At 41.7% G+C, this 14,769-nt stretch overlaps 1 protein-coding gene across 1 annotated transcript in view; it reads left to right on the top strand.

Annotated features, from left to right (window-relative positions):
• The window catches only part of znf292b (zinc finger protein 292b), a 23,618-nt gene extending 8,849 nt beyond the window's left edge, over positions 1 to 14,769 (top strand). The window contains exons 3-9 of the mRNA XM_040027128.1: positions 657 to 811; positions 952 to 1,027; positions 1,147 to 1,282; positions 2,295 to 2,497; positions 3,568 to 3,704; positions 4,190 to 4,331; positions 7,575 to 14,769. Of these exons, the coding sequence (XP_039883062.1) occupies positions 657 to 811; positions 952 to 1,027; positions 1,147 to 1,282; positions 2,295 to 2,497; positions 3,568 to 3,704; positions 4,190 to 4,331; positions 7,575 to 14,207 (7,482 nt within the window). The 3' untranslated portion in view covers positions 14,208 to 14,769. The remainder of the gene's footprint in view (positions 1 to 656; positions 812 to 951; positions 1,028 to 1,146; positions 1,283 to 2,294; positions 2,498 to 3,567; positions 3,705 to 4,189; positions 4,332 to 7,574) is intronic.

Here is a 14,769-nt window from a genome sequence, read left to right as displayed (position 1 = left end):
GAAGAGGCTGAGATTTGTGCTGAAAAGAGGTTAAGAAGCAGAACTTTGCGCTGAAAACAGGTGAATCAGCAGAATTTGTGCTGAAAAGTAATGAAAAACTTAAAATTCTGCTGGAAATAGGTGAAAAAGCTGAAATTTGTGTTGAAAAGAGTTAAAACAGTTGAACTGTTAACTGAAATTTTTTTTGTCATAAGCGGGATTCGAACCCGGGCCTCCTGCTCTGAGAACGGCTGCTCATCTCACTGAGCTAAAACATGGCTCAGCCTGGCAAGCAAAGCTGGTGATCACACTGATAATGTGGTCCCATTCAGCAAAATGGGCCAAAAAATGGCATAAAAAGCTTAATAGCTCAAAAAGTATAAAAGTTATGAGCACCAAAAGATATAGCAGGCATTAGCAGAAGGAGCAGAATAGTTTAAAGTTTGAATGGTGAAAATCGGATGAAAACTGAGGGAGTAGTTAACCAACCAAGGTCTGAGCAACTAGAATAAGGTGGAAGAATAAAGAGAAACAGGATCACTATAGTGTGAATGCCTCACACAATTAGAATTAAACTTTAGTGAATGGACTGCCTGTTTTCAAACTGCTGGTAAGTTTTGTTTTGTTTTTTTTGTTTTCCATTGTTGCTAAGTGAGTGACTTTGGTTCCCCTTGCAGACATTGTTGGAGTATGCAGGTCGGTGGAGGGTGGAGGAGGAGCCTTTGCCTCTGGTGAAAGTGTACACGGTGGCCCTGGTGAATTATGCCCATGCCTCTCCATACCTCTCTCTGCAGTGTGAAAATGTTTCTCTTGTAGTTGAGAGACTCTCACTGTAAGTATAACTGCAGATACACACTTTACATTCATGGAACGTTTGTTGGATACTGTCCTGTAACAACGTTGAGTTACACATTTTCCTGTAAAATCAGTCCATCAGAGGTCAGTTTGCTGTTTCTGTGGTTCGATCTACAGGAGTTTCCTCGAGCTTTTACTCTCACTGAAGGATATTCCACATGCTGCATGGAACGAGTTGAAGTCATGTGTTCAGGTAAAGAAGATTTCAGCTTTCCAAATAAAGTATTCAAAATGTCGGCTCTAAGCTGGACTTCATAAGCATGCTTTTGCTACTCGCATTCAGACCTCATGGAGTTTTCCTGTTGTGTACAGTTTGCTCACAGCAATCTTAAACAGAATGGAATCACTCAGCTGTCCCCGTTGTCTGCTTTGGGCAAGTATGACGGTGTTTGGTCCAACAGGACGCTGCAAGGCCTTCTGTCCAATGAAAACCTTCCCACAGAACAAGGTGAGTGCAGGCCTCTTTTTCACATTGTGTTGTTATTTGGAAAGATCCTGTGCTTTTAATTAAATACTAGTAAAAATAACAATAATGTGCTTTGTGCAGCACCTTTGAAAACATAGTGTGCTTTATAGAACTGAAATAATGGTCAGAGTGATTAACACTGCAGGTTAAATTAAAAAAGTAACAAAATGTCAGAGAAGGAATAACAAAATATTTCCTGTTAAATATGTTTGGAGCAGTGATTGAACAGTAAAAATTGAAGTTCACAACCTCAGTTCTTATTTTTCAATTCAAATTAGAGAGTAGATAAAACTTTATTAATCCCTCAGGTGGGTTCCTCTGGAGAATTCAGTAATTTGAGTAACTTCAAATCATCAGATCCAAGCCCAGCGAGGGGCAGCCATTTATTGCAACAACGTAAGCACAGCAGAGATCAGACTTAAGTTAGTGACTGGTGCTTCACCAACTCCAAACAATAAGCTTCACCAAAAAGAAAATTGAAGTAGGATCTTAAAAGAACAGGTGAATACTCTACCTCCCGTCCTGTGCTCTAAATCTCTCCATACATAAGGTGCATGCTGACGGAAGTGCTGTTTGGAACTTGTTGTCAACTTCTTGTGCATTAGTCGAGCCTGGAAGTAAGACTACTTCTTCTGCGTCATTGCGACAGGAAGCTCCAAATTTTGACAGTATTGCTCAGATGAAAGTGTGTAGTCTGTTTTGTTTAATATGAGAGGTAAAGGACATTTCCTGGTTACAAATGACTTTAAGACTCCTCACTGTCGCTGGAGGCCCAATTAATCACAATAAGGGATCTGGTTAGTCCCTATGTTGCACGTCTTCAAGTACAATAAGTGAAAAGGGTTTAAAGTAGATTTTATGCAGCCTCGGCATTAGCAATACTGTGTTTAAGATTTTGCTGGGAAGAAAATTGTTGAGCACTTCATTAAAAAAAAAAAAAAAAAATTTAGATACTTAACATGAATTTTTAAAAAATGCATATTGAATGTTTCAGTTGAGGAATTCCTAGCACAGGAGGGAATCGTACTGTTGGGGATGAGGGTGAAGCAGCTGATGAAGGAGAAGAAGCTAGAGAAGGCTGCACTGCTGGCAAAGACCTGCTGCCAGTCCTCAGCCTTCCAAGTGAACGGATCCTTCAAGCAGCTGTATCTTGTGTGCCTCTGTGGTACTGCAGAGCAGAATCAGCTTATGGAGGAGGTGAGTTTCATTGGGTTATTTAATTATGCATAAAGTGCTGTGGTCACACTTAGTAGCGGGTTAAGTTTTATGTTTTCATAGACTTTCAACCTGAGGGTTTCATCTGTCATCTGCTGTTTATCCTACACAGGCCAGCAGTTGTGTTGTTGGACTTTGTGTTTGTGTGTTAGGAATCGGGGGTTTGTTTGAAAAAGTAGGTTTAGTGGGAAAACTGAGATTTTATGTATAAGGTAAGGGGAAAGTTGTACAGAGAGCACTAACTTAAGCTGGTTGGTTCCGTGCAGCTCAAGCACACTTGAGTTATGCATCAGAACAATGATCTATAACACATCAAGTCAGAAAAATAAAGTGCAGGTTTTGGAGTAATCTAGTCACAGTAAGCCCAGTTGAGATGATTTGGCATGGCCTTAAACAGACAGTTCATGCTCAAAACCCCTTCAGTGACTGAAAATGAAAGCAATTCTGCAAAGAACAGTGGAACAAAATTCCTCAACAATGATTTGAAAGAGTAATTGCCAGTTCCTGCAAATGCTGGAGGTTTATTAGGTTTATGGGGCAAGGTAGGTTTGATTTTTTTTTTTTTTTTTTTTTGTAACTTCCATAAATCAAAGTGCATTATGTATTTAGTCAGGTTATCTTTGTCTGATACTAAAGTGTAACAAATATGCCCAAAAAAAGGGGCAAATAATGTTTTTACAACATTGTATTAAAATTGTGATAATGTGAAAGTCATACACAGGAAACCTATCTTAGTATGAGCCTTTCAAGTTTGAGTATTTTCAAGCTACAGTCACTGAATGCTGTCGAGCAACATTTTGAAATGTCTCGAGTTTAGCTCTTAGCGCCCCTAATATTAAAAAGGTAACTTAGCACATCATGTCACTTTGCTGCTAGCCTTATTTGTGCCCTTACTCTGTTGGTGCTGTTGTCTTCTTATGTTTTCTTGTAATAGGTAGGCAACATTTAAAAGTTTCTGAGACCTTTGATATTGGAGGGTGCAAAATTACTGAACGATTGGTTTCATCACTTGGGTGATTCAATATGTGGTTATGTTGTTTCTATCTGTAAAGCTTTCAAAGGAGGACTGCCGTGATGCATTAGAGATGATTTGCAACCTAGAGTCTGAGGGAGACGATAATGCAGCTTTCAGTTTATGCTCGGCCTTCCTGACCCGGCAGCTTCTCCAAGGAGACACATACTGTGCTTGGTAAGAAGAAAAGTTCCCTGATTTGATGCTGACCACTATTTTATTTAATTTTTTAGAAAAATAAGTAAAGTTATAGAATCAGCATACTTTTTTCTTCTCTTTTCCTCCATATTGTTGGGTACTATTAGGACAGCGGTCCCCAACCCCCGGGCCTTGGACCGGTACCGGGCCGCGAGAGTTGACGCTCAGGTGTGAAATGTATGGTTTTCAGGGTTTTTATCTGTTTTCAGCGTTATTTTGTTATCGTTTTTATCGTTAACTCACTTTTCCTGGGTCTTTTCACGTGTGTTATGAATAAATCTTCTTTTTTCGGTACTGGTACTAGTTTTATTTTGTTGTATTTATCCGCGACACGCGACAAGGTCGGTCGGTGAAAATATTGTCGAGCATAAACCGGTCCGTGGCGCAAAAAAAGGTTGGAGACCGCTGTATTAGGAGGTTGGTGATGTAATCAGTATTGAGCAAGTTGTCTGTCTTCTAACCAGGGAACTCACACTGTTTTGGAGCAAGCTGCTGAAGCGATTGGAACCATCAGAGCAGGCCTTTCTTGACAGATGTCGCCAGATGTCTTTATTGTCAATTACTGTGTACCACATCCTGTTCCTCATCAAGGTCATTCAGTCAGAGGTTAGTGGAAAGTCATCTGCTTCAGTATATTCAAACATTTGGACCCAATGATTGACTGCAACTGTTATCTTTTGCCTTTGAGCTATCCACACCATATTGCCAAAAGTGTTCACTCACCCATTTAAATTAAGTTCAGGTGTTCAGATCACGTTTGTAGAATGAAGCACTTAGGCATGCAGACTGCATCTACAAACATTTGTGAAAGAACGGGTGGTTCTCACAAGCTCACTGAATTCCAGCTTGGTATCGTGATTGGACTGCATATGAGACATCCTATGTAAGGCCAGTCGTGAAATGTCATTGCTACTAAATATTCCACTGTCAGCTGTTACTGTAACAAAGTAGAAGTGATTGGAAACAACAGCAACTCTGCCATGAAGCGGTAGGCCACATAAAATCACAGTCAGCATATAGGTTGCCAACTTTCTGCAGAGTCAGTCAGAACAGAACTCCAAACTTAATGTGACCTTCAGATCAGTTTGAGAGAACAGTATGTAGAGCGCTTCATTGAATGGGTTTCCACGGCCGAGCAGCTGCTTCCAAGCTTTACATCAAGAAGCGCAATGTAAATGGACTCTACAACAGTGCAGACATGTTCTCTTTTTGCTAAAGCATATAGTTAGTGCTGGATCAGGTGACCCTGAATCCTCCCTTAATTATGCTGCAATAAGCGTAGGCTGCTGGGGGATTCCCATGATGCATTGAGTATGTTTTTATTATTATTATTGTAGGGTCTACCTTAGAATATAAAGCACCTTGAGGTTACTGCTGTTGTGATTTGGCGCTTTATAAATAAAATTGAATTGAGTGATGAATTCACGCTTCTTTTCTGGAAATCCAACAGACAAGTCTGGGTTTGGCCAGGAGAACGGTACTTGTCTGATTGTGTTGTGCCCAGTGTAAAGGTCTGTGGAATGGGGATTATGGTGTGTCGTAGTTTTTGGGCACAAAATACTACCCCGACAGCATGTGGCAGGACAAATGACCAAACATCTTCCAGCTTCTGTCTCCTGGCAGAAGCTGGAAGATGTCACCTGGCAGAGATGCCCACTCTCCCCTGCACTGTTTGCAATTTTTATCGAACCACTAGCAGCAGCAGCAATTAGACAGGCTAAAGTGATTACGGGCATAAGATGGAAGAATGTAGAACATAAAATCTGTCTTTATGCGGCTGTATTGCTTTTTTTTCCAACACTCATAAACCGCTCTCCCTGAGATACTGCATTTAACTCTTTTTTTTTTTTTCAAAAGTTTCAGATTATTCGATAAACTGGTTCAAATCTACAGTTCTTCTGATTAATTGCTCCTTCCATAATTCCTCTTCTAGCCCACTGCTATCTGGAAATATTGAATATTTAGGTATTAATGTCTCTCCTAAGCTTGCAGATTTAACTAAATTAAACTACATCCCACTAGATGGAAATCTCTACCCATATCTTTCATGGGAAGGGTCGCTTCAATAAAAATGATGGTCTTGCCAAGAATCAATTTTGTTTTTAATGATCCTGAGTAAACCATCACCAGACTGGTTTAGGTCTCTAAATTCCTTTGGAAAGGTAAGCCCCCACATATTATCTTAAAAATGCTACAAAGGAGGACTAGATCTGCCTAACTTTCAACACTGTATCTTAGCCAACAGGTTACGGTACACAGACACACACCGTTTTGGTTGGCTGCTGCCTCTAAACATATGCATTATTAGTACTGTATGCCACTCGGTAGCATTCAACATTTATTATGTTGGTTGTTGCTGTGGTTTCCCTACTGTGGTGCTCACAGATTTTTAGTCTCTTTTCCTCTGTTTTCTTTCCTTTTTGTCTTTTTGTTGAGCCTCCTCCCGACTTCTCTCTTCTTCGTCTATCTCTTTCCTATTCCCCGGCCTTGTCCATTTCGATTGTAGTAACTTAACCCTCTGGGGTCGCTGGACGCGCCGGCGCGTCAAAATCACATGACCAATTTAAGACGACACAGCTACAAGATTCAGCACGTCAGAGTCTCCATTTCAACTTGGGTCGAAAGTGCGGACTTCAAACTATATACCAGTTTTTGAATTGTGTCGATGGGCCACGTAAAACCAGAGTTATGATAAAAAATACACGCGATGTTTTTTTCTGAACAAAACAGTGGTGTTTACAGCAGGAAGAACTGTAAAAACGGCGTTTTCTACAGACATCGCTAGCAAACACTCTCGCTTGCGAGTGAAAAAAGAAAAAGAAAAAACACCCCTTCCCTATTGGTGTTAGTTTACCATGTCAGCCAATCAAAAAAATGATATGGCAACATGTGACATTTGGTTGTTTAGGGAGAAGGGGAAGTTTTTAGGAGTGACACCCGCGACGGAAAGCGGGCGAGCGAAAGAAAGAGAGAGAGCGAGTTTCATATGTGAGACATTAGTGACGTTTAGCGTGTTTGGAGGCTGTAGTTAGTGTGTTGTGTAGTTATTGTTTTGTATTGTGTGTCAGTTAGACTGCTGAATTTCATATTTGCTCTAAAAAAGCCGTCAAAGGCAGATTCCAGTGTAAACTCTGTTCCCACATGGAAAACTGGACTGATGCACCACCTCCTGTCAGATCTGCAGGGTTTAGGCCTGTGGTGTTCTCCTTTGTCTTATACTGAACACAAACTACATTTTTTGGACTGGCACAAATAATTTGTGTGCCTTCTTCTTTGATGCAGCACACCTGATTGTTCAGTAAATAGATTTAAATGGTTATATAAAAAACGCCTAAGGCCTTGGCTGCATTTTTAGGTATATAGTACCATATAACTTTGTTGTTTGCAAAACTTGTGCATAATTTTTAGAAATGTACAATTTCTATTTGCATTTCAAGTTATGAAAATGATTCGTTAAACATGTTTGTGGGTTTTACAGTAAAAAATATAACTTTTTTCTACTCGGATTTTGAATTTTTTGTCTGAATTTAGATCAACTGTGCTAATATAGTATACCAAAATGAAAAAATAACTCAAATTTCAGATATTTGAGGTTGTGCTGAAAATAATGATACCAAACAAGGCAAGAAAAACATATTTTAAAGGTGGAATATAGAGGTAAAATCAAAAGTAGTCAAAAACGGCCAATTATACCCTGGACCCCAGAGGGTTAATAACCAAATAACGTCTTTTTAATGAAATGGGTCTTCTTTATTAATATAGCCACAGCAGTTCAGAATAAGTTGAAACATGCTTAAAATAATTTAGCTTTTTTGTGTGTGTGTGTGTGTGTGTTTGTCCCCTTCACAGATTGACCGTGTTGGCCTGCCAGTGTGTATCGAAATGTGCATCAGGGCTCTACAGATGGAATCAGGTGATGGGAACAGTAAAGCCACTGTGTGTAAAACAATTTCCTGTTTGCTTCCATCTGACTTGGAAGTGAAGCGAGCTTGTCAGCTGACAGAGTTCCTCCTAGAACCCACTGTTGAGTCTTATTATGCTGTGGAGACTCTTTATAATGAACCTGATCAAAAACTAGAGGAGGAGGATTTGCTGGTTCCCAACTCGCTGCGATGTGAACTCTTGCTAGTGTTAAAAACTCAGTGGTCCTTTGACCCAGAATTTTGGGATTGGAAAGCGCTGAAGCGTCACTGCTTGGCACTAATGGGCGAAGAAGCTTCCATAGTGTCATCGATTGATTTGCTGAATGATACAGAGAGCCCTGAAGAAGAGGACGTCATGAGCCTAAGGGGGTTTAATAATGTTCCAGACCACTTAGTTACTGGCACCTACGAACTCAAAGATGTTACAGACAAGAAACAGAAAAACAGAGAAATGAAGAAACTGAGAGAAAAAGGTTTTATATCTGCCAGGTTCAGAAACTGGCAGGCCTACATGCAGTACTGTGTGCTGTGCGACAAAGAGTTTCTCGGCCATAGGATTGTACGACACGCACAGACTCATCTAAGCAAGGGAATGTACACCTGCCCAATATGTGCTCAGACATTTACCTCAAAAGACACATTAATTCCCCATGTAACATCACATGTGAAACAATCGTGCAAGGAAAGGCTGACTGCACTGAAAACAAGCAAGAAACTGGCTAATCCCAAAACAGCTGCCCCTGTTATTGCAGCCTTTGAATCCAAAACGCAGCACAATCTTTCTGTAAATGGTGACCCCTCGGGGTGTAACGGGGGGTTGGCTTACAAGGGTCAGACCAGTGGGGCTAGGCTTAATGTGGAGTGTAGTGAGGACAACATGTGCCCTGTTGGAAAATGCAGGAGGAGCTTCAAATTTTTCAAAAATCTTATTGCACATGTCAAAGCTCATGGGGATAATGAGGAAGCAAAGACGTTTCTTGAGATGCAGAGCAAAAAGGTTGTTTGCCAGTACTGCCGTCGCCACTTCATTAGTGTGACTCATCTTAATGATCACTTGCAGGTCCACTGTGGTGTAAAACCTTACATCTGCATACAGTTGAACTGCAAGGCAAGTTTCTTGTCCAACACTGAGCTCCTAATACATAGGAAAACACATTCTGTGTTTAAAGCTAAATGCATGTTTCCAAACTGTGGAAAAATTTTCAATGCAGCCTTCAAACTGTATGACCACGAGGCACAGCATTATAAAACTTTTACCTGTAAAGTTGTGGACTGTGGAAAAGTATTCCATTCACAACAGCAGCTGGATTTACACCAGGACAGGCATGTGACTCAAGAAGAGGAAAACCGGTCCTCTGAACAAACCCTACAAAATGGGCAACCCAGCCCTTCACTCGGTGAGCAAATGCAACAGGAGAACTGGAGCACTGAAACGGAGAGTGTTGATCAAGATCGTGGACGGCTGCCGGTACCCACTGAGACTTTGCTGACATCTTCAGAAGAACCTGTGGCCACATTAAAACAATATACAAGCGATCATGAAGACACAGCTTTTTCAAGCAGTCATACACACAATTTAAGCAATTCTGTGATTCAGTCTGTCTGTTCCAGCTTGTCTGAAACTCAAAGATATAGAGATAATTTGTCTGATTATCAAAGAGCGCCCCAACAGAATCAGTCTGTACCTTCATTTGAAGCCAGTTTAAATAATGTCTTACATAGCCAACCGCAGATGTTCTCTAATATTCAGAATACTGATTCAGTTAATTACAACTCTAACTTAAATTTGCCAGTAAAGCAAGAGCCACAGTCTACTAGCAACTGCTTAACAGTACAGCTGCCTCACAACTCTGTAGAGCCTGCAGTTTTGCAGCCACTCCCTCCAACAGTAAGTCCTCAGCAGCTAGCTGGGAACAGAGCGGACAACTCTCCAGAACAGAAAGAGCGATTTCACTGCGCATTAGAAACCTGTCCGAGGCATTACAGCTCCTACAGGAGTGTCACCAAGCACATGAAAGCGGTTCACCCAGATTTCTATGAGCAATGGAAAGTTGCTCGAACTAACATCAAAACAACCTATGCTCCAGCACAGAGCAAATCGTCTGTGGAGCATCTCAGTTCAGCATCGCAGCTTCAGAACCAGCAAAACAGTAGAGTAACAATTCATGGAGTTCAGAGACAGAATGTTATCCAATCACCTTATACCAACATGGGTAACAGTTTAAACTATTCTGACCTGCACTCGCTTTCTTCACCAGGCCTCACCCATAATGGTTCGCTGCTAATGGCAAATGTTTTGAATCCCATTGTTCTCTCTCAGTTAGGGAGCAATAGAAATCCCACAATTGAACACCCTCAAGCTTCAGGCAGTCACAGTTGGCATCCAGTTGCTGGAAGTGAACAAGTTCAAAACTGTGGTTCTTCTCAAGTCTATCCACCTAGCCTGCAAGCGAACCTGCAAATGACTCCTAATAGTTCTGTTGTGTCGCTTGGTGCCCCATCCTGTTCTGTGATGGGATCAGTTACGGAGAGACCAGCAGAGTCCTTGCAGTCACCACAGAACAGTAGGCCCCAGCCAGTTCGTCCCTCGTACGTGAATGGTGCAAAGGAAGTGTTGGAACAAACTGATGCCTGTCCATCATATTCATCACAGATTCAAAGCAGTTTAGCCCCTGGTGCCAAGATACCTGAACAAACACAAACTGTGCAAAATCATCTACAGATGAATTTTCCTTCTGCAAACAACGAAATCCAGAAGAGTAGTACGGTCCTACCTACAGATGGCCCTATTGTCGCCGAAGATGAGGTGCGACGCAGAAAAAACAAAAGGATTAAATGGCCAGCGATTATTAAGGATGGGAAATTTGTTTGTCGGAGGTGTTTTAGACAGTTTGATAGTCCTAAATCCCTCGGAGGCCACTTGTCCAAACGAACAACTTGCAAACCCTACAGTGATTCAGAACTGAATGCAGATTTGCCAAGATCATTCCTTGATCTTAATTCAGAGCAAACAGTTGGCACCCCTCAACTTTCTTATGACCCTGCTGCTGTGTACCAGGAGAAGCATCATCAATCTTCAGCAGCTACAAAAGATTACCCCACTCGTAATTATCCACCAAATAACTTGCAGACATATGGCAGCAATGAGGCAAATGATGATATTCTTAAACAAATTATGACTGAATCCAACATGTCTGATCTCTTTGTGCACACACCTACCCCACAGACAATGTTCCAAAACCCCTGTGTTCCCCTAGGAGCTGGTAAGCGTTTGACAGGTAGCTCAGTAATACAGCACACAGAAAATGTTCAGGTGAAGCAAGAATGCTCATACAGTTCAGCCCATTATCCTCAGCCAAGTATGGATATATTTTCTGGAACAGAATTCCCAGACCCACTGTTTTCACAAATCCTCACAGAAAACCCTTCTGCGGCTGTCCCCAGATCTGCCCCTAAAAACGAGACTCCTGGGGAGATCCACAATGAAGGATATCAGTCTGACAATATCCACACACCAGATCCAGATTTAAACTCAGTGACACACACACTGATACCTGAAAATCAGCTTAGTCCAGCAGCAATAAGTAGCCGTCAGATTGATGTGCAGAGAAAAGCTTTTGACCAAGGCATTAAAAAGAGACTGCGTGAGCAGATTTTGGCTGGCGACTTGCAGCGTCGGAACAGCACGTGTAACTCCTCCAACGCTGATGCTAAAGCCATATCGCTCGATCCAGCAGGTACCTCTTCCAATAATTCTGGATATAATCCATTGTCTAATGATGCAAAGACAGATTTTATTAGTCAAGGACAATTTTTTGAAGAAAATTCTGTAGTTATGCCACAGACCTCTGATGAAATTGAACTATTGTTGAACACACAAAGTTTTACTTGTTTCAGAGATACTGTTATACCACAACAGGAGGTACCAAGTCCCAGAGTCATTGTGGCAAATGATCCAGAGCCTGAACCATACCAACTGTCAGCCAGCCAACAGCAGTACATGACCGAAATTCAGAGTGCATTTGAAAGGCTCAACTTGGTCAGAGAAGTTGCTGATCAAATGTCAAATGTTTCTGTACAGCAAGCTGCAAACAACCAGACCAAATGTGCAAAAGTCAAATCGCGTAAGTCAATTTCATCAGCCTTGATTAAGCCATTTGCTTGTGAGAAGGAGGACTGCACCTTTAGTTCCATTTCCAGTGAAGCACTGTGGAAACACCTCTCAAAAACCCACAGCTACACAATTGAGATGGTGAATGTGGTTAAAAAACGATATGGCCTATATGCTCCTTTTAAATGTCAGAAATGTAGTAAGGCATTCACTCGAAACTCAAACCTCAGAGCTCACTACCACTCAGCTCACAAATTATCAGCTAAAGAAATTGCGGATTTAGATTTGAAGCGCAGGCTGGCCAAAGATGCTGCGTCCGCTGCTATTCAAAACCAACCTGTGGGTATAAACTCTGCTCCAGAGGCTCGGTACAACACGACAGTGGAGAACGGGACACATATGTGTCCGCTCAAAGATGCCACACAACGGGATTACCCATCACAGGTGCTGGGGCCCTGCACTAACACAGTCATAACGAATAACAAGTTTCAGCAAGACATTCGCTCCACAGTGATCTGTCCTTTGCAAGCAGCTCACACGCATAACCAATCAGTGACTCCTTCGAGACAGGCACAGACTTTAACTACATCCTTCCCGTCAGTAAAAGCAGCAGAACAATGGTTACATGAACAGCAAAGAAACTTGCCTGTTCAGCATCCAGTGGTTGGCGACTCCTTACCTACAGTGTCACCTTTGCTCACCCAGGCTCTCTTGGGCACAGCTCAGGCTAAGGAGCCACAGTCCTCCAACAAGCATTCAGCTTTCAATAGGCACTCAATAGTTCAGCCAAGTATAGATGTTACAAAGAAGGCTAAAGAGAGGAAGCCCAAATTAGGTGATGCAATGAGTCCATACAGACCATATCGCTGTGTTCATCAAGGCTGCGTGGCAGCTTTTACTATCCAGCACAATCTGATCCTCCACTACAGGGCTGTTCACCAGTCTGCCCTGTCGGCACTGGAGGTAAACAAAGAGCAAGACCAGTCTGAGGCTGCGAATGAACTGGACCACGAGGATGAGCCAGAGGCAGAGTTCCCTCAGGTTTCTGAGTTCAGATGCCAAGTCAAAGACTGCTCCCGTGTTTTCCAACAAGTACCCAACCTCTTTCAGCATTATGTCCAGCTCCACGAATTTAGTCTAGATAAAGTCGGCAGTCTGTTGTCCAGCGTCAGGCTCGGCAAGTTTGCTTGTGGCCATCAAGGATGTAAGGAATCCTTCACTGCTTTCAGGAGTTACGTAGCTCACATCAAAGGTGAGCACAAAGATATAAAGCTGGCCAAACCAGAACATTTAAATGGTTCTTTCAAGTGTGAAATTGAAGGCTGTGACCGTTCATATGCCACAAAGTCAAATCTGATCAGACATATGATGAAAAAGCATCAGGATCTGCACCAGTCTAAATTAAAGAGTCAACAAATAAAAGATGGCACAAAACAGACTTCAAAGACTTTGCATTATCAAATTACTAAGACAAGTAACGGGAAAGAAAACATTGAAACTAATAAAAAGTTTTTGAGAGCAAGTGACACAAAGAGGGCTAGCAAGTCAAAGAACAATCACTGGGTTAAATATGGAAAACCCTCACTGAAATCTAAACTGGAGGCGTCCGCTTTGTGCACGAAGAAATTACCTCTGCAGTACCCCTGTATGATCAAAGGCTGCGAGTCTGTAATGAAGTCAGAGCGGAGTATAATGAAGCATTACATTGGCCACGGACTTTCAGAAAAGTACCTGGAACAGCACAGAAGTCACTTTATCTTCTGCAAAAAGTTTCCGCGGCAGAAGTGTCGCTCAATCAGGAGTGACGACTCCAAATCTGACAACACCTCAGACATGTCAGACGTCGAGACGGCTGCAGACGCCAGCCTGGAGGGTAGAGAGTATGGATGCTCAAAGCCGATCCTACGCAGAAGGGCTGCAGCAGGGATCCCTGTAGCATTGTTTGACAGCAAATTATCAAATGATGGCATCTCTGATGGTTCTGTGATACTCAAACGCAAGCGAGGGCGTCCACGAAAATACATTGAAAAAATTGTGAAACGCAAGAAGATTCCACATCCAACCAAGGCGGACGTGGTTTGCAGCCGGGACAATGAAGCTGTCTCCTCATGTCCCGCTGTAATGCAGGAGGAGAGGACTGAGCAGAGCGTGCCGCTGGCTTCTTTTAAACCAATGGGATTTGAAATGTCCTTCTTAAAATTCCTAGAACAGTCAAATAAATCTGAGCACCCGTTGATGAGGAATGTCTCGGAGGCAGTAAAGTGCAGGCATCCGTTCAGCCTGAGCACCAAAGGCAACTGTGTCAGGTTCAGCAACCGTCAGAATCTGAAATCACTGAGCAAGGTGAAAATATACCTGGACACGGCCTTTTCATCGTCTGTCTCTGACCTGATGTTAAAACAGCTGCAGGACATGCGTCCTGCTGTGTTGTTAGAAAAATATAATTAACACTTTTTTTCCTTTTTTTTTTTTTTTTTTTTTTCTTTTGGAAGCAGAATCTCAGGATTTGAATGAGTAAAATCTGCTGCACACTGGTGGCCCTACATGTAAAATGTTTTTTATACATCCATCTATAAACACTTGTTACCTGTACATGGTTGTCTATTGTTTTTTAACTAGAAAAATGTAAAGCATGTTTTTAAATACAAAAAAGAACATTTGGGTTTAGTAGATATAGGACATCAGGTTAGGGTGTCTTGATTATCCCTGTGGAACTTGGAGATTGGTGGACTGAAATTGACTGTGTAGTTTGTGGTTGAAGATGTTTGTGTTGTGTATAGTTTGAAATTACCCACTGCAGCCAGCAGCCCGATTATTATTATTTTTTTTTTTATTATTATTTTATTTTATTTTGTAACGTATGTGTGTTGGGGTGCAAAAAATTGATGCCTTTCATGATGTAATGTCTGGAGCTCCTGCATGCACACTGATGATGATAATGATTTTGTGGAAAGGTTTTTTGAATGACAAACAGATGTTCTCATATTAAATATTCACCAGTGTTTTGTAA

Source organism: Simochromis diagramma, unplaced genomic scaffold (assembly GCF_900408965.1).
Source record: "Simochromis diagramma unplaced genomic scaffold, fSimDia1.1 OVJJ01000746.1, whole genome shotgun sequence".
Taxonomy (NCBI): Eukaryota; Metazoa; Chordata; class Actinopteri; order Cichliformes; family Cichlidae; genus Simochromis; species Simochromis diagramma.
The sequence above is the reverse complement of the archived record's forward strand: the minus strand, read 5'-3'. Positions and strand labels throughout refer to the sequence as shown.